General features: G+C 40.9%; 1 protein-coding gene across 3 annotated transcripts in view; it reads left to right on the forward strand.

Moving 5' to 3' along the window:
* Positions 1–26,727, forward strand: part of tafa5a (TAFA chemokine like family member 5a) — an 849,915-nt gene that overhangs the window by 655,819 nt on the left and 167,369 nt on the right. For 2 of the 3 annotated variants that reach the window (XM_063072585.1, XM_063072583.1), the window contains exon 3: positions 22,515–22,675. In XM_063072585.1, coding sequence (XP_062928655.1) covers positions 22,515–22,675 — 161 coding nt within the window. The remainder of the gene's footprint in view (positions 1–22,514; positions 22,676–26,727) is intronic. The other variant, XM_063072584.1, reaches the window with a different exon arrangement.

Here is a 26,727-nt window from a genome sequence, read left to right on the forward strand (position 1 = left end):
TGAATTCTTATTGATACAATTATGGTTATAATTTTATTATGGATTTATTGAGTATGCCCACAAGAAAATGAACTTCAGGGTTGTATATGGGGCCATATATGAACTTTGGCTTTAAATATCAGTGCTAGAAATGTCTGTCAGATATTTTCAGAATAGGAAGATACCAGCTGCTGAAAAGCATGGCCTTGAATTGAATTGACCTTATGAAGGGTGATTGATAAGTTTGTAGCGTAAGGTAGAAGGAGTCAATTTTAGAAAACCTAGCACATTTATTTTTCAACATTGTCCCTTCCTTACATGTACACACTTAGTCCAGCAGTCGTGAAGCATACAGATCCCTTCAAACTTTCTGCATTATCACTCAAAGAGTTGAACTGCACATGCATGTAACGAGAGTGTCTTTGACCTCCAGGTGGTCCACAGCAGGTGTGATTGATAAGTTTGTGGCCTAAGGTAGAAGGCGATGAGTTGTACAGCTCTCGGTACCTGCACGTGTAATTCAACTCTGTGTGAAAATGCAGAAAATTTGATGTTAGTAACTCATCTCCTTCTACCTTAGGCCACGAACTTATCAATCACCCCTGTTGTGAACCACTTCTGGAGGTCCAAGACACCGACTTCTACAAAGAAGGGATCCGTTTGCTCCACGATCGCTGGACTAAGTGTGTACATGTAGGAGGGGACTATATTGAAAAATAAATGTGCTAGGTTTCCAGTTTCTGCTCAATCTCTGTTACTCCAGGGAAAACAACCATTCTACATGCCTTCTTTATCACCCTGTCAACCTATGTGGCCACTTTTAGGGAGCTATGGACTTAACCCCAAGATCCTTTTATTCATCATGATTGAGGGTCTTGCCACTAACAGTGAACTGTCTCTTTACATTTGATCTCCCAAAGTGCAGCACTTTGTATCTGGCCAGTTTAAACTCCATCTGCCATTCTCCATCCATGCCTTCAACTGAACCATAATCCTGCAAATCCTTTGCCAGTCCAGGCTATCCATAACACCATCGGTCCCATCAACCATTGCTCCCTATCTTCTAAGGGCAAGACAGTCTCGTTCTTGTGGTATTTTTTATATATCCATGTTAAAAAACACAATTTTTATAATATTACTTTCTCCTGTATTGATGAGACCAGAAATATTCTAAACTGCAAAAGGTAGTCCCTGTTTTCCATAAATCTCAGTTCTCTGTGGAGCTAGATGTGATGCAGTTTTGGCTCTCTGGAGTACAGATTTGATAACAAAGAACCAATCAGCACAGAATTGTGAGACCATTTGACATAATCTTATCGGTACCAGCACTTTGAAAGAGCAGCTCTGTAGCTCTACTCCCCTGGTCTTCACCCACTGCCTTTCTGTTTACACTTTAAATACAAAGGAACTTAATTTCAGAAGTTATGGTCAAATCGGCTTCCATCATCTCTGAGGTCTGATGCTTTCCAGATTGTCATAACTCAATGTATAAAACCAAATTCTCTTCATTTCCACCCACCCGCCTTGCCTTTTGCATTTTGCCAAATATGTTAAATCTGTACCTTCCGGCTAGTGTTCTTCGTACCCATGGAAACAAGTTATCAGTCGTCTATTTATATAAAATCTCCTCATAATTTTGAGAATTGCTATCAAATCTCTATTTAAGGTTCTCTGCATGGAAGTGAAAAAAAAATCCAGCTTCTGTTTCCTTTAAGTTTGTCGCCCCAATATCATTTTATGAAATCGCTTCAGCACTTTGAGACCCTGATGCCCTGTGAGTGTGGTTAAAGAAAAATGGATTGGGTTTCACATCATGCAACTTGCTCACCATTTTAGCCCCACAACTGCCCCTACGTTTCACGGTCTCACAGCCTCCTGTAACTTTGTAGCTCCACGAGTACCTCACGAGCAGAGCTAACTATTTAATTAAGGTTGACAATTTCATTCAAATGAATGGGGCTACATCATGTATGCCAGCTTGTGCTGGTATGGAGCTGAGGGACCAGGCATAAAGAGTATCCAGTGCTTCAGTTCAGTAAGATATGGAATTCACCTGGATTTAGAGAGGACTTTTGCCCAACCAGCCAATGGGTTTCAAAGGAATCGGTAGCACAATTGGTCCAACTATTTTGTATATCTGGATTAAGGTTTACCAAATGATAATGTTATGATGGAGTGGCAAGATGGGCAATCCATGTCACTGTCACAAGCATTGTTTCAAGTTTGCAGATATGAGCATCATTTCCAAAAATGATACCATAAATTAATGAAGAATGCCTGTTGTAGAAAAAGTATGTTGCCGAGAGTTAACTGTTGCAAAGGCAGGACGGAAAATTTCTCGGAAATTTCTACAGATGAACCATGGAGAGCATTCTAACTGGCTGCATCACCGTCTGGTATTGGCCTGGGGTGGGGGGTGCTACCTCACAGGATCGAAGTACGCTGCAGAGAGTTATAAACTTTGTCAGCTCCATCATGGTCACTAACCTTTGTAGTATCCAGGACATCTTAATGGAGTGATGCCTTCAAAAGGCGGCATCCATTATTAACAAACCACCAGCACCCAGGTCATGCCTGGTTCTCATTGCTACCATCAGGAACGAGGAATAGAAGCTTGAAGGTACACACTCAAAGATTCAGGAACAGCTTCTTCCCCTCTGCCATCCAATTTCGGAATGGACATTGAACACATGAACACTACCTCACTACTTCTTTTTAATTTCTATTATTTTGTATCATTTATTTAATTTAACAATTTAAAACTGTTTGTATATACTTACTGTAATTCACTGATTTATTTTTCTCTATTATTTTGTTTTGTATTGTACTGCTGCTGCAAAGCCAACAGATCTTACAACAAATGCCGGTCATATTAAACCTAATTCTGATTCTGATTTGGCTAAACACTGAGGTTACAAACCCATGTCCTCCGATCCTACTTCAAACAATCAGTGGAAGCCACACAAACAAGCATCTAATAATATGACATTCTACTCTTTTGCGCGGAAAGCATTTTTGCAGACTTGTGTTTTCCTCAAAACATCACTGAGCCTATGTAGTTGAATTGATATTATTTTAGCCTTCCTATATTGACCCAGTTTCAGAATGATTACCAAACTACTTGATATTGATTGCATCTCTCATCGTATATATATTTTTTTCTTGCTTCCTACACGACAAGAAGACAGCGGCCCTTGTTCAGCAGGGGTTTCTGTCCCTGGGTGATGTTATGTATCAGATAATCTGTCAGGCCATCAGGAATAAACCCAGAGCAATAGATCTTTTTTTATGAAGTGTAATGGGAAATGTTTACAGCAACACTCGCTGAAGCATTCCCTTTCTGCTCTTTCTCAATAGTCTCACAGTTGAATTTATTGATTGAAGGCAGAGTGAAATCTCTATGCTCAGCTTCTGATTTTCTCATATTTCTTTCACGTCAGGGTAAACTTCCACATTAGTATGAGATTGTTCAAATTGATGGACGCCTTCCTAAGATTGCCATAGTAGCTCTTGATTGTTGTTGATATTATAAATTTCTATTTCTAGCTGTACAACTAAATGTGGCCCAGCAGGTCTCTCATTCAGATTTGCCTTGTTATGATTATGTTACTGGACCAATAATCCAGAGAAATGTGGTTCAAGTCTCATCAATACAAATTTAGAAAATTAAGTACGTTTCAAAATAAAAATGTCAATAATGCCATTGTATGTGAACATGAAGCTTCATTTCTTCAAAAATCCTGCTGGAGTACTAATGTCTCTGAGGGAAGCAAGCCTAATTTTCTTACCTTATCTCTTCCATTTATATCTGTTCTATATTAATGCATTTGCCTCTTAATTGTCTTCTGACTTAGTTCAGCCAATCATGTAAAAGTGTCAGAATCACAGCAGAGAATACAACAGAGTCTTATGACTGAAGAAGATTGAACTAGGATTGAATTGGCTTCACTTATTGTTTGTGCAGTCCATTTGAACTTACAGGAAACAAGGTAATACACTCAGTGGCCACATTATTAGGAACACATGTACATCTCATTAATGCAAATATCTAATCAGCCTATCACGTGGCAGCAACTTAATGCATAAAAGCATGTAGACATAGTCAAGTGGTTCAGTTGTTGTTCAGACCAGATATCAGTATGGGATTATAAATTGATCTAGGTGTGTTGAAAATTTTACTCTGATTTACCATAAAAGAATTTTTTCTGTTAGGGAACAGAAATAAAGACACAGACCTCAGTATACAGTTAACTCTTTATCACATGATCATGGGAAGCCATTGTCTTATGACACTCACAATGTTAGGTTGCATCTTAGAGTTGTACAGTAAATTTTGGGCAATAGCCAGCAGATAAGCATACTTGGTCAGGGATTTCCAAAGCACCTTGTAGGTATCAGCAAGTTTGCTAGAGTTCCTGTGTGATGCACAAAATCAGAGATACATATCTACAGTTAGTTTGTCTATTTGCTACTTAGTAGACAATCTTGAAAAAAGGTTAACAATATGTCTGGCTATTGTCAGCTTGCATAAGCAAGGCAGCATCTGCCTCTTATCCCGTCACCCTCATGACCCAGGGTTTGAGTAATGCATAACAGTCCCTAATGGTGCAAATAAACCAAACAAAAATCTAGTGAGTGGTAGTTCTGTGGGCAAAAGTGCCTTGTTAATAACAGAGGTCAGAAGAGAATGGGCAGAAGTTGTGTGCAGAAGAGCATCTCTGATTGCACAGCATTGAACCTTGAAGTGGATGGGCAACAGCAATTTAAGACCATGAACATACAATCAGTAGCCACTTTAGTAGATACAAGAGGTACCTATTAGTGTGGCCACCCTCTGTAGACACAGAGTCTTATCTTAATTCTATTAGTGTTGTGTTAACACTAGTTCTGTTTCTAGGGGAACAACAGTCATGCCATGAAGACATTTTGGGTCACCTGACTCCCTGATAATGACCCTCCGATCATTGTTTATTAAAAGAGTCAAGGACAAGTCAGAAACCAAATGGGTTTGGTAATATTTCAAGAAAACAAATTATTGCAGGTGTTCATCAATGTAAATGAAGGGTTGATTATTCCCTCCAAAAACATGAAGGGGGAACAATACACACAATTAGAAGCATTTATATTACTTTAATAGTTGGTGGGGTGGAGCTGCGTCTCTACCAAAGGAGGTGTAAGGCACTCCTTCCCTCCAGTAGCCTGTGGGTCACCCTTAGATCAGGCAGCAGGTGGTAGATATCACAAGTCCTGGTTATGCGACCCCTGACATCAGACAAACAATCTCTGAAGAGTCTTGATAATGGCTGGGGTCACCCGTCTTGCAAAGACACTGCCCAGAAGAGGGCAATGGCACATTCCACAAATGTGGGTGGCATGGTAGCACAGTGGAATGCTTTACAGTACAGGCAGCCCGGCTTCAATTCTTCCCGCTGCATGTAGGGAGTTTATATGCTCTCCCCATGACTGCGCGGGTTTTCAACGGGTGCTCCAGTTTTCCCCTATGGTCCAAAGGCAGACTAGTTAGTAGGTTAATTGGTCATTATAAATTGTACTTTGATTAGGCTAGGGTTAAATTGGGATTGCTTAGCGGCGCGGCTCAAAGGCTCACATTATATCTCAATAAAACAATAAATAAATTAAAAAAACACTTCTGTAGAAAAAATTGCCAAGAACAATCTTTGTGATGGAAAGACCAAGATCGTCCTTGTCAGACGATATAATGCATAATGAACGAATATTACTTTTGGATATAATGTATTTTATTTAGATAAAACACCAAAGTACAGAATGGGATCCAAATTTGAAAGTGCTGCGAGAAAAGGTTTATCAAAGGAAAGAGAGGCCAAGCCTCCCGCATGCGCTGTTCTTATACCCCTGAATCGATTCGCCGGGAACCGGAAATTGGTGCCGTGCTGTGCAAGCCAACCAGTGGGAAACTGTGGCAACAACCTTTAAACAGATCAGTCAACAGTTGACACAGCAGTAGCAGCTTTTGACTGGCAAGTAAGCCAACCACCGCCCCCCCCCCACCCCTCAACATGATAGGGGTGAGCACGGCTACTCCTCTGAACAGTCATTATCTGCACTTATCTATCATTATTCCTTAACAAGACGCCAGTGGTAACCTCCTGTCTGGAGCACATGGTTGTAGTGTTAGAGGGCATCCCTCTTCCTTTCTGTTCCTCACCAACCAGTCCAGGTCCTGCTCTCAGAGCATGCAAATAACTATGTCACTATGGTTGAAGTGTCACTCAGCAGCGGTCTCAATAATGCATCTTATATTGTGCATGTCTCCCTTTAAGGCCTGGACCCAGATGTCACAGTGCTGAGACATTGAGCCAGCCATTATGAAATTCTGCAACAGCACAACATTGTTACTCCAGAATGACAATCACAGTTGCGTTCCAAGTAGCGCACTGGAATATTGTAATCTTATTGGTCCTTTTTAAAGTAGTGTTACCATGCTATATAACACTGTTTTAACACGTAAAAAGCAGGAATGCACTTTCTGCGGTTGATACATTCATGACACATTTCTGCACAAGGCACGCAGTTTGTGCTCATTATCTGAGCTATCACACCAGCACATTACTGAGATAGCACTGAATTTTGAATGATGTCATCTTCTGTATGGGACATTAAACCAAGGTTCCATCTGTTCATTCAGGTGGATGTTAAATATCGCATAACTATCAACTGACAGAAAAAGTATGAAGGGAAGAATTCTCACAACCACCATATGCACTAAAATATACAAGAATTAATTCAGACATTTCATAATATACCATGCCTTATATAAATCACACAGATTCCATCTGTCTTTGCTGAAAACTGCGGCAAACAATGCAGATTAACCACCGTTCTTCAGTAAGTTAACATTCATTTCAAGAGTACTGGAATATAAAAGCGAGGCTGTAATACTGAGGATTAGTAAGACACTGATCAGGCCACATTTGGAATATTGTGAGCAGTTTTGGGCCCCATATCTAGGAAAGGTTGTGCTAGCATTAGAGAGGGTCCAGAGGACGTATACGAGAATTATCCCAATAAGGAAAGGGTTAATGTATAAGGAGTGTTTGATGCCTCTGCCCTGTACTTGTTGGAGTTAAGAAAAAGAGGAAGATTCACTAAAACTACAAAATATTGAAAGGATAAGATACGAGTGGGCATGGAGAGGGTGTTTCCAATTGTGAGAGAATCTAGGACCAGAGGGCACAGCCTCAGAATAGAAGGGCATCCCTTTAGAACAGAGTTGAGGAGGAATTTCTTTAGCCAGAGGATAGTGAATCTGTGGAACTCATTGCCACACATGGCTTGTGGAGATCAAGTTATTGGGTATATTGAAAGCGAAGGTTGATAGGTACTTAGTTAGTATGGACGTCAAAGGTAATGGGGGGAAGTCAGGAGAATGAGGTTGAGAGGGAAAGTAAATAAGCCATGATCAAATGTGGGAGCAGACTCAATGGGCCAAAAGGATAAATTCTGCTCCTATGCTGTAAGGTCATAAATTCAAAGTTATTTGAGAACATAAAAGCAGGAGTAAACCGTGTGCATCTTCCAACCTGCTTAACCATTCAGCACTATTGGAACTGAACGTCATCCTCAATTCTGCTTTTTGTTCCTCTCTTGCTTAGAAATATTCCTTCTTGCTTCAAGATATTTTTTTCCAAGGAGATGCAGAAGAAATTTTGTTCATTCAGTCCCTACCATTGTGAAACCTGATGCTGACCACTTGGTCCACTTGGGAAAAAAATTGCTTGGCCACTTCCTGTTGCGAGGCACACTTCAGGTGTGATTCGCATCGGGAAGATTGAGAGGAGATTTGATAGAAGTATACAAAGTTATGAGGGTAACCACAAGCAAGCTTTTCCCACTGAGATTGAGTGGGACTACAGCCAGAGATCATGGGTTAAGGGTGAAAGGGGAAAATTTAAGGGGAGCATGAGGGGAAATGTCTTCACTCAGAGGGTCATATGAGCTGCCAGCACAGTGGTACATGTGAGTTTGATTTCAACGTTCAAGAGAAGTTTGAATAGATACATGGATAGTAGGGGTATAGAGGTCTATGGTTCCGGTACAGGTTGATGGGAGTAGGCAGTTTAAATGGTTCCGCATGGATTAGATGGGCTGAAGTTTCTGTGCTGTACTTTTCTATGACTCTACCATTTGCAGTGCATATTTTTGTAAGAGGAAGGGAAAACCATTGTTGCATCTTATCTGTACCCGACTACATCAAGAATGTGAAGAAGATTTGCAGTACTTTAAGATCTTAAAGTGAAGAAAACAGCTTTGCAAATGTGAAAAATATCACATAATGTCACTTCAAAAGTTAAAGTAGGCTAGATGTCTTTCTGCCCTGGGAGAAACTGTAGAGGGAGTGATGATCCAAAGTATACAATGTACATAGAAATATGCAGATTAGAATTCTGAGCCTTGGTCATATTTGCATAATATACACTTCAGGCCACATTTTTGCAGAAGCACAGACTTTCTTCCACCATCTCCAGCCATGCCTGCAGTTCAGTTTAGGTGGCAGCCCCCACTGTTAACGATTGGTTCATGGCACTTTGGGCAATTTTGAATGGGATTTAGCTTATGTCGATGCACACTAAAGCCCTGGTCGGACAAAGCACAGCATACCACTGGAAATAGTCTTCTATGCAGAGTCTAGGTGGTTGGTGGTCACAATATATAGTAATAAAAATTTTAAATTACATTAAGATGTATATATATATTTAAAAAGTTAAGTTAAATATGTAATACAAAAAGAGAAATGAAAGTAGTGAGGTTCTCTTTATGGGTTTAATGTCCATTCAGAAATCTGATGGCGGAGGGGAAGAAGCAATTTCTGTATTGTTGAGTGTGTGCCTTCAATCTCCTGTACCTCTTCCCTGATCCTAGGAACATTCAATAAGTGGAGATGGTGTGGTTGGGGATCACAAGAGAATTAGAGAAAAGATCTTGCATTGCAAAAGAATGATCTTAGACCACTCAATAAGAATTGTCAGCCTTTATGGCAGAGGTCTAGCCAGGTTAGGATGAGGAGCAGGCCTTCACCTACCATTGATTCAGCCACAAACGGTGGATTTGCAGTTAGTCTATGCTTCAGTGCACTGCTGTTGTGTGCATGGATGACAGTGTGATAAATTTAAGAAGGATTTTATATGCTCATGATGTTACCAATTGTTAATAAAAATATATTGCAGGAAGAGCTGCAGCTCCAATGCCTAAGTTTTGATGCTGGCTCTGGTGTAGTCCTTAATGATGGTTTTTCCCCAAATGATCCAATTTATTCCACAACCCAAAAGATGGCTGACAATTAGGTTAACCGTTTGTTGACGTTGGAGAGGATTAAAAGGATGTTGATGAAAATGAATCCGAGATTGAAGGACTTGTCATATGAAGAGCGTTTGATGGCTCTGGGCCTCTACTCACTGGAGTTCAGGAGAATGATGGGTGACCTCATTGAAACCTGTCAAACATCAAAAGGCCTAGATAGTGTGCATGTGGAGAGGATGTTTCCAGTGGTGGGAAAGTCTAAGATCAGAGGACACTGCCCCAAAATAGTGGGCTGTCTTTTAGAATAGAGATGAGGAGGGATTCCTTTAGCCAGAGATTGGTAAATATGTGGAATTTGTTGCCACAGGCGGCTGTGAAGGTCAAGTCATTGGATATATTTAAGGAAGAGGTTGATAGATTCTTGATTAGTAGGAGCATGAAGGGATATGGGAGAAAGTAGGAGATTGGGGCTGACAAAATGGCGGAGCAGACTCGAAGGGCTATATGACCTAATTCTGTTCCTATATCTTATGGTATTATATTAGAATTATCAGTGGGACTCCTAAAAGGAGTCAAGTCAGTTGTATCATGAGCCATACATGATACGTTTATCGTCACTTAACTCTATACATTTAACTCTAACTATATACCATCAAATGAGACAATGTTTCTCTGGACCAGGGTGTAAGCAATATAGTATACATAACACATATAACACACAATAACTTATGAAAGTGATAAAATGAATTACACATAAATAAACAAAGTAAAGTACATAATGGCCTGAAGGAAGAAAATGTTTCCCATCGTGACCATTCTTGTTTTTATGCATCAGAGTCTCCTGCCTGACGGAGGAAAGTCAAAGCTGCATGGACAGGTGGGATCTCCTGTGTATGCAGCACTCCTGATAAAAGTCCCCACTGGATAGTAGGGAGACCTCTATGATCCTCTCAGCTGTTATCACAGTCCTTTGTAGGGTCTTCCGGGCCAATGCTCAGCTGCTCCCATACCAGATGGAGATGCAGCTTGTTAGGATGTTGTCAATGATGCTCCTGTAAAATTCAATCAAGTTGGTGGAGTGGGGAGCGGATCCTCATTTGCTTCAATCTCCTTAGGTACTGGAGGCCTTGCTCTGCCTTCTTGTTCAGAGAGGTGATATTGAGGAAAGTGAATATATGAAATTAATGTACATTATTACCAACATAAAATGTATTTCTATCTTCTGGGTCCAGTTCTCTGAACTTCAATTCATCCTCATTCTCATTGTGCAGTGGAACAACTAGAAGAGCTGCTGCCTAGCAACACTAGAGTCGTGGGTTCAATCCTCACCTCAGGTACTGTTCATATGGGTTTTCTCTGGATGCCCAGGTTTCTTCACACTTCCCCAAGAATTATTATAATTTTTATTATTTATTATTTATTGAGATACACTGCAGAATAGATCCTTCCGTCCTTTCAAGCCACACTGCCCAGCAATCCTCCCATTTAATGCAAGACTAATCATTTGCAATGACGTATTAACTTTCCAACCATTTTTAAGCACATATTGAGGGGATGAAGTTATTTATTTATTTATTGAGATATTTACTTGCTTTCATTGTTTGCAGGATCTGCACATTGAGTGTTTGATCTTTTTTTAATGGGTTCTTTTGGGTTTCATGTTTTTGCGGCTGCTAATAAGGAGATGAATCTCAAGATTGTATAATGCATACAGAATTTGATAATAAGTGTACTTTCAACTTCTGAACTTCGAGATACAGCGTGGAATAGGCCCCTCCTGTACCTCGAGCCACACTGCCCGACATCTCCCTTAATCCCAGCCTAATCGTGGGACAACTTACAATGACCAATTAACCTACCAACACAGTCTTTGGACTGTGGGAGGAAACCAGAGCACCTGGAGGAAACCCATGTGGTCATGGGGAGATTCTACAAACTCCTAAAACACAGCGGCAGGAATTAAACCCAGGTCATATTTACTGTAAAGCATTGTGCTAACCACTATGCTACCAGGCCTCCCAGATATGTAGAATGTAGTTTGGAAGATTAATTGTGGACACAAGGGATACAGTGGATGCTGGAAATCTTGATTAATACACACAACGTGTTGGAAGAGCTCAGCAGGTTGCTGGGGGAAGCAGCTGAGCTCCTCCAGCACGTTGTGTATATTGGAAGATAAATTGTCCGAGTAAACTGTCTTTAATGTGTACAAGAGTGAAAGTATCTGGTGTGTTGATGAGAAGATGGAGAGAATAAAACATGGGATCACAGTAAGATTAGTATAAATGGCTAGCTGATGTTTGGCATAGACTTGCTGGGTCAAACGACCTGTTTCACTCTGGCTTGGGAGCTCACTGAACTTATCCATATTGTCAACACTGCTGGTTGCTAGGAGCCTTGGTTGCATAGAGTATACTTGTTGAAGAGGAGGACTTGGCAAAAGATACATCTCATTTCGGCAATCAACACATATTTCAAATGTTTGTTAGCTTTTCAACAATCCATGTGAATGATTAAGGGGGTTTGGTTTGTCGGTGCAACAATCTTCTCCAGATGTAGAAATTTTGAAAACCTACAGCACAATACAGGTCCTTTGGCCACAACGCTGTGCCGAACGTGTACTTACTTTAGAAATTACCTAGGGTTACCGATAGCCTTCTATTTTTCTAAGCTCCATGTACCTATCCAGCAGTTTCTTAAAAAGACCCTATCGTATCTGCCTCCACCGCCGTTGCCGGCACTGTTTCATGTACTGTTGAAAGTGTCCTGACTGGTTGCATTATGGTCTGGTATGCAATTCAAATGCACAGGGACGTAAGAAACTGTAGAGGGTAGTAGACTTTGCCCAATACATCAAAGGCACATAACATGGAACTCTTGCCGCAAAGGAACTGGCAATTCAGCCCACAAGGTTGTGCCGAACCAGCTAAAAGGCAAATCAAAAACACCCAAACGCTGATCCCTCCCTCTTACACAATGTCCATTTCCCTCCATCTTCCTTACATTCATGTGCCTATCCAAACATCTCTTAAAAGCCTCTAATATATTTGCCTCTGACACCATACCAGGCAGCGCATTTCAGGCATCGACTACTCTCTGAGTAAAAATCTTACCCCTCACCCCTCACCCCTAACCTCCCCTTGAGCCTACCCCCTCTCACCTTCACTGCATGCCCTCTGGCATTAGACATTTCAACTCTGGGAAACAGATACCCGCTAACTACCCTATCTGCGCCTGTCATCACCTTATAAACATCTGGCGGTCCAGAAAATTAAGTTTATCCAGCGTCTCGTGATAGCACATGCCATCTAAACCAGACAGCAAGCTGGTAAACCTCTCCTGTACCAAATTCTTAGCTTTCCATCCATAGTTTCAAGAGAGAATGCAAGTCTAAAATTGACTTCCAGACCCATCAGTTGCAACAGGGCTGTCATGCTATAAGAGGTTACACACTGAGTCAGGCAGCATCCCTGATGAGCATCTCGATTTCTATCCATGTTTTGAACAGAAGGGGATTGGAATGTCACCAGCCACCACTACAGCACCCAATGCACCTGAATTCACAGTCACTGTTGCAAACATAAAATCAGTCATCTGGAGAGTGAACCCTCAGAAAAGATCTGCCTTAGATGTTGTCCACGCCCTTGCACTTAGATCCTGTGCAGATCAGCTGGCGGGGGTATTTGCAGACATTTTTAATCTCTCCCGGCTTCAATCTGAGGTGTCTGTCTGCTTTAAGAGGACCACTAGCATCCCAGAACCCAAAAACAAAACAAGTAATCTGCTTTATGATTACCATTTGATAGCTTTGATGACAGGCGTTATAAAGTGCTTTGAGAGGCTGGTCATGCAAAACATTAACTCCAGCCCTCTAGGTAATCGCAACCCACTGCATTTCACCTACCACTGAAACAGAGTAACGCAGATGCCATCTCCTTGGCTCTACATTCATCTCTTTTTTACAAAACCATAAAAATTTACTTACAACACATATACACTGGGTACAGACATTCAATATTTACAAAGCTTAAAATATGGTTACTACTGTCTATAAAACAGTCAATACCCTGGGAGGCCTACCACTCCCAGAGTACCCCATTGCGACCACACGCTTCCTCTCCAAGGACCGCCGGGCACAAACATATCTTCAAAAAAATGGGCAGGCAGTCATTGGGCAGTGCTCTCCTCTTCCTGCCGCCTAGACCCATGAATGGCTCTCTTGGCCAGGCCCAGGAGCAAGCCCACCAGGAGATCTTCCTCACGACCTGCCCCCTTCCAAACCGGGTGCCTATATACAAGCAGCACGGGACTAAAGTGCAGCCAGAACCTCAGCAGCAGCCCCTTGAGAAACTGAAGAAGCTGCTGCAACCTCTCACACTCCGTATACCTGTGGTGTACTAACTCCTCCCGCCCACAGAGTGGACAAGCGGACAGCATGTCAGTGAACCTGCTCAAAGACCTGTTGTACAGTACTGCCTGATGCCACACCTTCTACCCCAGGTTCCCAATGTACAGGGGAAGCACGTCTGCATTAAGAGACTTCCACTGGGGACTTCCTCCACTGCCAGATGGTAACATGGTGAAGCATCTGGACAGTAAAGACACCCACATTAGACAATTGATTACAGCTCTGCCTTAAATGCTATAGTTCAAACGAGCTCAAAAAATACCTCCTGAGCATGGGATTTAACATCTGCCTTTGCAACAGGATCCCTAACTTCCAGATGCAGACCACAAGCCTCGTAGAGGACCGCAACCTTGTCATAAGGTTTGGAGGCTTGCGTGCCTCAGTCACCTGTGTTGGCTGGAGTCAGGATTTTCTGCTTTGGCTCTTGGTAGGGTCACCCATGCTAAACAGGTCAGAGGGCAGAGGGCAGACAAAGAGTGGTCCACCGGTCTTCTAGTTCGGGTGTTTAGCTCAGGCCTATCAACCAAGACTGATCAAAACAAAAATTGTTACAAGAACAGCAATCATGAATCCTTAAAGGGCCTTCATTGCTACCCTAAATGCCAGTGGTGTAATGGGCATGAAAAAAAATCAGCAAAGATAGACAGCAACGCCTTTACCATGATTATCCTCAATATAAGTTCCCCTAAAGGATCTATCCTCATGCTCCCTATGCATTCATGATGATGTGAGCAGATTCTGCTCTAACTCCCTCTACAAGTTTGCAGATGGTATCACTGTAGTCAGCCAGATCTCAAATAGTGATGAGTTGAGGTGCAGAAAGGAGGTAGAGGGCCTAGTGATATGGTGTTATGACAACAACCTTTCCCTCAATGTAGCTTTGTAATGCCTACTCTGGATAGAAGGATTTTGATAAAACTGTGTCATTCAAAGCCATTATAGCACTATTGGGGTTAAAAAAAAAAGACAGTACATCAGTAAAACAACATTTATCCCTGTGTGCCAGATAAAACAGTGGCTGCACCAGACAAGCTATAACTGGATTAATTGATGGTGAATCCATCAGAATCTGAATAATTTACTCAATGCAGGTTTGATATCTCACCTTTCTTAACCTCTCCACCCACTGATGCTGCTATTCTGATCTGGATATTATAAAGTATTGCCACAGGTTCAGTACAATTCACAGCCAGGTACTGTGTGTGTTCCTGTATTTGCAGACTAAAACATTCAATTATATCACAAGCTATGTGAATTATAACTCGACTAATTCCTTTGTTGGGAACAGTTAAAGTGGGAAGATCTATATTTATCTTTCTGTAAATTTACTTTGAGGGCATTATTTATTTAAGACTCTAACATGCTAGAATCCAATTCTGTGACGTTTTCTGCATGGAGGTGGGTGGTCTGTGCTGAATAGGGAAAGGCAGCGGTTACAAACCATGAAGTCTTTCACAACCCACTGACTTCTGAGACTTTAGGTGACTATAGCACCACCTGATCCCATTGGTAAATATTAGGAAGGATTTAGGAAGAACTATTGAAACAATTGCAATATTGAGTACAGGAGATGGGGTGTTATGTTGAAGTTGTATGAGACATTGGTGAGGACTAATTTGGAATGTTGTGTGCAGTTTTGGCTACCTTCTTACAGGGAAGATGTAAATAAGGTTGAAAGAGTACTGAGAAAATATAGAAGAATGTTGCTGAGTCTGGAGGACCTGGGTTATACGGATAAACTAAATAGGTTAGGACTTTATTCCTTGGAATGTAGAAGATTGAGAGGAGATTTGATGGAGCTATACAAAATTATGAGGGTTACTGATAAGATAAATGCTAGCAAGCTTTTTCCACTGAGGTTGGGTGGGACTACAACCAGAGGTCATGGGTTAAAGGTGAAAGGTGAAAAGTTTAAGAGGAACAGGGAGAAACTTCTTCACTCAGAGGGTCATATGAGGCTGTCAGCACAAGTGGTACATGTGAACTCAATTTCAACGTTTAAGAGAAGTTTGGACAGGTACATGGATGGTATGGGTATGGAGGGTTATGGTCCCGTGCAGGCCAGTGGGAGGTGGCAGTTTAAATGGTTCAGCATGGACTAGATGGGCCAAAGGGCCTGTTTCTGTGCTGTACTTTTCTATGGCACTATGACTATTTTCAGATTTCAATGCCAGCAATAACTTTTCACAATATATTGATTCAAAAAACATTTGACTCAAAATTTCCAGTTTAGGTTTTTACCAGGGCAATTCTCTTTTGCTGGTAAATATGCTCTGGTGAAATTCCATGGTACTTCTTCCTTTTTTTTATGTCTGGCACTGGCAATATAGGTAAACTGTCTACATCCTACCTCTCACAATTTGATACTCCCTCAGAAGAATGTGATGATGACACAAAATCCATTGGAGGAAAACTACTGATTGAATTCAACTACTGCCTAGCCTGAATTTTACTTTAAATTAAACAGGATGTTGACTTCCTCATCTTGTATGCTTGCCACACTGTTCAGATCCATTCTTATTTCAAAGCTGTTTCTCAGTGCCTTTGCTGCAATTGTTGATAGTTATCATTAATTAGTTGTATAAATGCAATGTAAGATGCACAATGCACAAAATGCTTGTTTTGGATACGTCTGTGGTCTTTTGCTTTTATCTGTAACAAGATGGATTGTCCGAGTTGTGTTTGGCAAGTTTTAACTGGTTTCTAGCAGACTGATGTAAGTTTGCTGTATGCTATGCTTTGTAGTGTCAGATACAGGGAGTTCCCCTGCAATTGCTTTAAAATCTTTCTAAATTTGGAAGGTGTCTCCAATTCTTTGAACTCTCCCCAGTGTTGTTACAATCCAGACAGTATTTCCAAATCTCTCTGCCCATGAATGGCTTACAGTTTGGTATTGGAATTAGTTAGTCATTGTAGAATGAAAAGATTGCCTTGCATACTGTCCATAATAGACCAATTCTAAGTTCTGATCCTAGAAGCAGATATCTCTTCCAGTCATAGAGTCATTGAAAAGTACAACACAAAAACAGGCTTTTCATCCCATCTATTCCATGTTGAACTATTTAAATTGCCTAGCCCCATTGACCTGCACCTGGACAATAGCCATCTGTACTCTTACCATCCATGTATCTATCCAAACCTCTGCCAAACGTTGAAATTGAGCTCGCGTGCACTACTCGCGCTTGCAGCTCATTCCACACTCTCAACAATCTCTGACTGAAGAAGTTGCTCCTCATGTTCCCCTTAAACTTTTCACCTTTTGCCCTTAACCAATGACCCCTCGTTGTAGTCCCACTCAACTTCAGTTGAGAAAGCCTGCTTGCATTTACCCTATCTATACTGCTCATAATTTTGTATACTGTCAAATCTCCCTTCAATCTTCTACATTCCAAGGAATAATGTCCTAGCCTGTTCAATCGTTGCTTATAACGTAGACTTGGGGATATTTCCCTGTTGCTGTCACACATGAACTGACAAACTATAATAATGTCAGAAGCTGTGTGCCCCAGGACACTACCTGAATCCTTATTGTTTCAAAGGCTGAGCCTTCTCTTTTCATGTTGCTAGCAGTCTACCTAGCTCTCCCATCACCACTGGACACTGGGTTCCATGTTCTCTTGTGCAGTCAGAAGCTCTGATCAATGATTCTAGAGAGCAGGATATATCCTCTTTCTGCTTTAGTAGCTGTTTTATCCAACTCGAGCCAACCTGAATTTACCATCAGAGACTCAGTGTTATCTGTCCTTTCCTTGGACATCCACAAAGGATGCTGTACTATTGCAGCAGCCAGCGTGATGGAAGTCTCCGCTAAACAGGAGGCAAGAGTCTCTAATCAACATCCAGCACTGTGAATACTAGTGATATTTACGGAACTGGTGCAAAGCCTTTGGCACATGCATATATATAGCTACAGCAGCTAAGCCTTTTGCACAGTACAGTAGTAATTTCATGTATTGCACTGTACTGCTGCCACAAAAAAACTAACAAATTTCATGACATATGTGAGTGATGATAAACCTGATTCTGATATGGGTCTCAATTGTGGACTGAGAGTGGGAAGGGGGCAGGGAGAGGGGAATCATGATTGGGAAAAGGGGAAGAAGATGGGAGGGAATGGGAAGCACCAGAGAGACATTTTGTAATGATCAATAAACCAATTATTTGGAATCAAATAACCTTGCCTGGTGTCCCTCACTATACCACAGCCCTCCCATGGCACTCCATCCTCGCTATTCCCAACATCCTTTGCTCCTTCCAGATTTATAAACTCACTCTCCACTCCACGTTGACAAACACAGCACTGTGCAAACTCTTAGGCACCGTAGCTATATACAGTATTTGTGCCCAAGATTTATGCACGGTGTTGTATATACTGGGAGATCCTTTTCCTTTCAAGGAGACTGAGACTTGGATCCCGAGTTTTGTGAAGGACCATCAGTTTCTGAGTTTTTTGGCACACTTTCTCCATTAGATTGTGGCCATTTACCTGTGAGGATATCAATGGGCATGGTAGCTGGGATATTTAATGTTGAACATCTCTGACATTTTTTAAGCCTTCTGGCAGGGTTTTGCGTATTTTCCCTTGTGGACCCAGCAGAACTTTTTCTTCATTTGGGTGAAAATAATTGAGAGTCCTGTAATTATTTCTAAGGAATTATAAGAAAGATGTCAACAAAATAGAGAGAGTACAGAGAAGATTTACTAGAATGTTACCTGGGTTTCATCACCTAAGTTACAGAGAAAGATTGAACAAGTTGGGTCTTTATTCCTTGGAGCGTAGAAGGTTGGGGGGGGACTTGATAGAGATATTTAAAATTATGAGGGGGATAGATAGCGTTGACGTGGATAGGCTTTTTCCATTGAGAGTGGGGGAGATTCAAACAAGAGGACACGAGTTGAGAGTTAAAGGGCAAAAGTTTAGGGGTAACATGAGGGGGAACTTCTTTACTCAGAGAGTGGTAGCTGTGTGGAACGAGTTTCCAGCAGAAGTGGTTGAGGCAGGTTCGATGTTGTCGTTTGAAGTTAAATTGGACAGCTATATGGACAGGAAAGGAATGGAGGGTTATGGGCTGAGTGCAGGTCGGTGGGACTAGGTGAGAGTAAGAGTTCGGCACGGACTAGAAGGGCCGACCGAGATGGCCTATTGCCATGCTGTAATTGTTGTATGGTTATATGGAATGTAATACCAGCTCCAGAGGGCGGGAGATCAACGGGCGTTGTTGCAGCTGTGCAGATGTTGAATGTAATATTTTGGGGATCTGACAGACTCAAAGATTTTAGTGCCCGGTGGATCTGTGAAGGGTTGGTGTCATGGTGGTCGCTGACGAAGACTCAACCCAGGAGCGGAGGAAGGGCGGAATCTGCCACGGTGAGCACTGGCAACGACTCAACCCAGGTGCAGAAGATCAGCTGATTCTTGTCACTTTGAGCGCTGACAGTGACTCAACCCAGGTGCGGAGGCATAGCAGGCTCTGTCACAGTGAGTGCTGGCAAAGACTCAGCCCAGGAGCGGAGGAATGGAAGACTCCCCATGAAGAGATGGAAACAAGACTTGGGAATACCAACAGAGCATCAGAGGCATGACCAAGCGACACCGCAAGACTAATCGTACTCCACAAAGAAGGACTGCGCACCAGCCTTCAAGGAGAGTCCACTTTAAATAATTATAGAATGTGGGAAATCCATGCGAGTCACAATAAATCTGAGAAGATTAAACAGAAAGCACAAAGGCTTAATGACTCTTGTTAAAACAGCAATTACTAAATACCGGTGCTCTGGAAACTTAGAAGCCCAACACTCTATGGCAAGCCACAGACGCCCACTGGGCTCTTGGTAGTTGCCTCGCCTATTGTTTACATCCTTAGACCAATGACCGGAAAATTTTATGCGCAACACCTCAGTCCTGTTGGACAGGAGAACCTTGCAGCAAGGTGAACATTCCTCAAGAGGCATATGGCAATTAAAAGATTTCTAGGACAATGTATGTTTCATTTGAGCTTTGAGATTTCCATGACTGGAACTGTCTGTATACCCTAGGCATCTCATTGCACAATGCACAAATCATACCCATATCTCAAGAATTGGCAGCAGTCACTTTTGTGAGCGTGGAAGCGTGGAGAGGGTTAAAAAGTTCAAAGTACTTTATTATCACCATGTCATCATGTACCACCATGAGACTCATTTTCTTGTGGGAATTCACAGTAAATACAAATAAATACAGTATAATCTCTGAAAACTGCACACAATAAAGATAGGCATACAACCAACATGCAAAAGACAAGAAATTGTGCAAATACAAAAAAACCCTAAATAATAATAAATAAATAGTAAATATTGAGAACATGAGCTGTAAAGTCCTTGAAAGTGAGCCAGTACGTTATAGAATCAGTTCAGTGTTGGAGTGAGTGAAGTTTTTTGCTCTGATTCAAGAGCCCGATGGTTGAGGGGTAATAACTGTTCCTGAACCTGATGGTAATGAACCTAAGGCTCCTTTAACTCCTTCTTGATGGCAGCAGCGAGAAACATTTAAGAGAAGTGTGGATAGATACATGGATGGTAGGCTATGGTACAGGTGCAGTTCAATGGAACGGCACTGACTGGATGGGCCGAAGGGCCTGATTGTATGCTGCACTTTTCTATGACTCTATGGGTGGTACGAGGATTGGTGATGGAGAGAGAAAGAGAGAAGCCAGTGATACACATTGACCCCTCTCACATTCTACAGAGGAAAATTGTAATATATCCAAAATTCCTATCCTTCAAGACTGGGAGTACTCTTGGTGGCGTTAAATAAATTGGCAATGATTTGAGTGAAACAGCTTACTAGAGGCAGCACTTTCATGAAGTATATTCCCCAGTTGCCCATTTACTGAAGGAGACATAAGACTGTGAGATGATGCCTGAAATGCATATAGTGTACTGAGATATCTAAGCCGTGTATTGTACAATGAGATTGCTAAAGTACAGTATGCTTTATATGATGAGCTGCCTGAGTCATGCATTGTGCATTAAGATGTTTGCACTCTGTATTATATAAATTGCCTTAGCTCTCTATTATGTGACGAGATGGCTGAGCTGTGTATCGATGTGTCTGCGTAGTCATGGCTACACTTATGAGGGTAGTGAATAAATTTTTTGCAATGTTTCGTGGGACTGGAAGTAACACTGCAAGATTCTGGCCCCCTCCCAGTGTTCAGTCTCCACTAAGGGCTTCCTGCCCTTGGAGTCTAAAAGAAGTGTGTTTTTGGCCATAATCTATGCTATGTGAATCTCCTGAGGCACATGTAAGATGTTGGAGCACTGCCAACTCTTTACATTCCATCAGGCTTCAGCCATTAATACAGAAAAAAATGATGCTTCCCTTTAACTAGGTTAAACCATTTAAAGGCTCCACCATAAGCTTTATTTCTTTTGCAGTAGACCCATTGGGATTGGGATTAATTTGTGATACTTACCTTGCATTGCAAATGGGGGTCATAGAGTTGTAGTATAATGAAGGAGAGAGGAAATAGATTAGGATAGGGGTTCTCAATCTGGGGTCTATAGACTACTCGGTTAATGGTAGGGGTTGAATGCCCCAATTGGGTGGTCTTTCATCAATTCTGTTATGGTTATTATTCCATAGATTTATTGAGTATGCCCACAAGAAAATGAATCTCAGGGTTGTATATGGTGACATATATAGAATTTAATAATAAAATTGACTTTGAAATTTGAAAAAGGTTGGAAATCCCAGGTTAGGAGGATTTTGTCGAGCATCTGGCTGTATGCTGTCAAAGGCACAGATGACTCATTGCTAATCCATCCCACCACCACTGCCCCAATTCTCAGTGTGAACTACAACCCATTATTTCCTACTGTTAATAGTAGACAATCCTCAGGAGATTTTTATAAAAAGTCTGTGGTCATCACAATATTTATAGCTCCTAATGAGCCTGACTCCAAGAGCTTGGCAGTAATTTTGCAGACTTACTTGGCTTTTAATAATAATGGTTGGTATGGTGAAATTAATAGATGGTCTTCTGAGGTTGTAATTAAGGGATTTTGTTGAACCCATTCAGAATGACTCACTTTGTGTTTGCAAAGCTTTGATAGAGATTCCATGCTTATCTTCACACTCTCAAAAACTACCTTGAACAAAATTTTAATGATGAAAGTAAAGGATGTGAAAGGGCTTCCCAGTGTGAGCACCTCCACACCATCTGCCACAAGTGGGACTTCCCGGTGGCCAAATATTTTAATTTCCAATTCCCACTTCTGTTCCAACGTGTCAGTCCATGGCTTCCTCTTGAGCTAAGGTGAGGCCACCCTCAGTGTAGAGGAGCAACACCTTATATTCTGTCTGGGTAGCCTCCAACCTAATGGCATGAATATCGATTTCTCCTTCTGGTATACAAATTCCACCCCCCTCCTCTATTCCCCACCCTGACCTTTTATCTCTTTTCACCTGCCTATTACTTACCACCAGGTCCTGTCCTCCTTCCCTTCCTCCTATTGTCCACTCTCCTCACCTATCAGAATACTTCTTCAGCCCTTGACCTCTCCCACCCACCTGGCCTCACCTATCACCTTCCAGCTACCCTCCTTCCCCTCCCCCCACCTTTTTTATTCTGGGATCTTATTCCTGAAGAAGGGTCTTGGTCAGAAATGTCAACTATTTATTCATTGCCTGACCTGTTGAGATCCTCCCACATTCTGTGTGTGGGTCTAAAAAAATTCCTGAGGGTAACTTGCTCTGAAAAAGCAAATTTGTTTGTATACATTCAGATCTAATCAGTTAATTTAGCTTGCCTTTCTTAGCACTGCAGAATGTTGGAAGACTCATGCCTATCCTTCTTTATTTTTTCAGCACGGATTGTAAAGACTAGACAATGGTGTGAAATGCTTCCCTGTTTGGAAGGAGAAGGCTGCAATTTGTTAATGAATAAATCAGGCTGGACCTGCACACAGCCAGGTGGGCGAATAAAGACAACTACGGTAAGGCAGGGATCCGATCGACAGACTAACCAAGTACGTACTGAATATAATATATAATCGATCCCATGCTTAAAGCTGAAGTTGCATCAGACAAGGAAATATTAATTACTTATATTATCAATATAATAATTACATTAACAATAACTCAAAATCCAACTTCAGTGGATACACAAACTGATTGTGGGACATTTTAAAATATTCTGAGATATGATTGCCTTGAAAAACCAATTGGCTGAAATATATTGCTTTTTAATTACTGTAACAATATGATTTATTATTTTTGTTATAATTGTGAAGATTAAAAATGATCTATTTTATCTTACCTCAAAAATGACCAATATCCACATTATGGAAATAACATGTTCTGGACATTAAGTATTTGAATGCTTTGGATGACAATTGTAATATATGTTTCCATTGTCGTATTTTGTATACATTATAGTTACTTATGCAATACTGATGTTCATCTGTGTGAGTTAACAAGTGAATTTTGATCTGTATTCCAATTGGATGAATAGGTTAGGTGCTGAACCAGTTCATGTACATGATGTTCCCTCTCACATTAGTGAATTCAATAGAAGACAGTGCACTCTGATTACTTTTAAGCAATTCATTGCTGAGTTTGAGACAGTTAACATGCTCAGGAACTGCAGAGAATGATAAATAAGACTGCAGTTCTATTGTCTCTGCAATTACTAAAGACTAAGAAAATGTACTTGGTTTCAATTGCGATTGTATGCTTCAATATCTGTCATGTGCTGGAGAATTTAGTGCATTGTAACACAAATTTAAAAGTCCAGGTTGAGTACCCCTTCTCTGAAATTTCAATATCAAAAAACCTCTGAAATCCAATTTTTTTTTGAGCGCTGATGTGACAACACAAATGGAAAATTCCGTAAGGCACTGGGAAGTTTTCCAGGCGATGCGCAGGTCTTTGCACACTACAGACAGTTTTGGAAAGTGACCTCATATATGTAATAAACAGAAGTTAATGAAACATAGAAAAACACTCATAAAGCAAAGAATGAAGATCTTGAATGTGTACTGAAAGAGTGAATTCATCAGCATCGGAGTGAACATATTCCGCTTAACCTACACTGATCATGAAAAAAGCAAAGAGCTATCACAACAAACTGAAAATTGAAGGTAATTGTGAACATTCAGCAGGCTTGTTGCAGAAATTTAAGAAAAGGCACGGCATTATCTTTTTTAAGATTTGTTATGATCAGCAGATCAGCGTTTACTGATTACGAAATTGCAGAGAAATACTTTGAGTTTTCCAAGATATTCACTGATAAAAATCTAACATCCTGAAAAGTTGCATCAGTCCATATGTGTTATGAACAAGTGTAAGACAAAAACTGCTTACCAATAGCTCATACTGTAAATTCAGTCAGAAATGATAGTGATTCTAAGCTCATTATGTATGCCAAAGTCTGAAAAATTCTGAAATCCGAAACACTTTTGGTCCCAAGCATTTTGGATAAGGGGTAATCAACCTGTACTAAATCTCAAGCATCTAAAGACTTTCATCCTTTAACTGGCACCTAGCATATGTCAGAGGAAAATCAACAATGATAGAGCAACTCTCAAAAAGTGACAATTTGACCAAATAAGAGTCTGCGATGTTATTAAAGAGCCAGTGTGGGAGAATCTTGTATGTGACAATGATCTGTTTTTTTTTCCAATGTATTCTGATAACCAACACGGAGTGATTTAGATAGCATTATTATAACTGTGATGCAACACCTTCCGGAAAATTTATTAAGATTCCTGCTGTTCTTCACCATCATGATGAACCTATAATGTTTATGAAAACTGCAAAGTATAAGGCAAATAATAGTTGGCACTGGAGTACAGGAATCACATATTTTGTGTTCTTTGTGATCTAGCTCCGTTATGACATAACATTCCTCTGGCCCATGTAAACCAGGTGAATGGAAGTACTGTATTATCCAATTCCACAGGAGACAATGGGAAAGATGATAATTGGATTATATTTACAACACTTAAGTGCTCGTCTTGTTAAACTTTGCTGCATAAATCACTTCCTTTGCCCTCAGGCTGGAGAGAGATGCTGCTAGTGTCATGCAAATGATAGTGTTCTCCATAATCAAACACCGGTGATTGTCAAATCTATTGCATGGACATGGCCTGCCCCTTCGAAATGACTTGCTCTCACATTGATCTTTTGACTTCTAAGGAATCCAGTGCTGGAGTTCCCTGCCAGATGAACATAAGAATTAGTGGATCATAATTTTCTCAGTCATACTTTTTGACAGCAACATTGACTTGTATGGTTGCAGTTTTTTTTTAACACTGTTAAAGATTTGCACTTAGCACTCAAAATGAGATGTTGTCATGGAAATACAGTGGACGTTTTGCGTTCAATGGGAATTCTATTTTGGGTACAGAAACTTTGAATGTTTTTGAGATCAAAATAAAAATATAGTGAACTTTATCACTAGTGGAAAGTTAAAATCATTAAGTCTATTGCACAGCAGTAGATAATTAAGAAAATCAACATCTTTTATACAGTTTATCTCCCAGTTTTTTTTCATTGCCTTTGCAATTCTAGATGTAATACACTCCATGTACCCAGAGTATACTAGAGACAAAGGATGGCTCGCTGGTTCCACATTTAAACAGCTCCAGGCACTTGCAGCATTAGCAATGTCTCACACTCCTCAGTGATGAACTCCCAAATGTCAACAGTAAATTGCCTGGCAGTGGCAGGAAAGGCTTAAATTGACCTTATTGTTGAAATTCCCCAGGTATAATGTCAACTACTTCAGCCAATCAGAAGGGACAATGCAGCACTTTACCAGCTGCCATTGATGAAAATCTCACACAAAGAGAATGTCCACTACCATGATATTCCACGAATCAGAATCAGTTTTAATATCGCCGGCATATGTTGTGAAAATTTTTTGTCTTTATTATAGCAGTACAATGCAATATATAATAGAGGCAAAAAACCTGTGAATTACAGTAAGTGTATGTAGATTAAATAGTTAAATAAGTAGTGAAAAAAAATTTAAAAATTAAAAGTAGTGAGGTAATGTTCATGGGTTCAATGTCCATTCAGAAATCAGATGGCAGAGGGGAAGAAGCTGTTACTGATTCATTGAGTATGTTCCTTCAGGCTCTTGTACCTCCGTCCTAATGGGACCAATGAAAAGAGGATATGTCCTGGGTGATGGGGTACCCTACTGATGGATACGGCATTTTAGAGGCATCGCTCCTTGAAGATGTCCTGAATACTATGGAGGCTAGTGCCCATGATGGAGCTGACTTTGTTTAAAGCTCTCTGCAGCTTATTTTGATCTTGTGCAGCAGCCCCACCCCATGCACCAGATGGTAATGCAGCCAGTTAGAATGCTGTCTGTGTTACATCTTAGCAATTTGTGAGCGTCATTGGTGACATAACATTTCTCCTCAAACTCCTAATGAAATATAGCTACTGTCATGTCTTCTTTGTAGCTGCATTGATAGGTTGGGTCCAGGATAGATCCTCAGAGATGTTGACATTGCTGTCTATTTCCATTTCTGATCTGTCTACGAGGTATGGTCTGTGTTCCCTTGTCTTACCCTTTCTAAAGTCCACAATCAGTTCTTTGGTCTTACTGACGTTGAGTGCAAGGTCGTTGCTGTGACATCACTCAACTAGCTGAAATATCTCGCTCCTGTATGCCCTGTCATCACCATCTGAAACTCTGCGAATAATTGTTGTGTCATCAGCAAGTTTATAGATGGCATTTGTTCTGTGCCTAGCCACACAGCCATGGGTGTAGAGAGAGTAAGGCAGTGTGCTAACCACACATCCCTGAGGTGCACCAGTGTTAATTGTCAGTGATCTTATTTCCAATCCACATGCACTGTAGTTTTACAGTTACGAAGTTGAGGACCCGACTGCAGAAGGAGGTAGCGAAGCCCACGTTTTGGAGCTTTTTGATCCATGGGTCAGATTCTGAAGTGTAACGTTAGAGTCAGTTAATCCTGAACAAATTCTCAAATCATGGAGAAAATGAAATGAGAGACTCTTTGAAGGATGTGATTCTCCAAGATGTGATTATAGAATGTGT

Source organism: Mobula hypostoma, chromosome 20 (assembly GCF_963921235.1).
Source record: "Mobula hypostoma chromosome 20, sMobHyp1.1, whole genome shotgun sequence".
NCBI lineage: Eukaryota > Metazoa > Chordata > Chondrichthyes > Myliobatiformes > Myliobatidae > Mobula > Mobula hypostoma.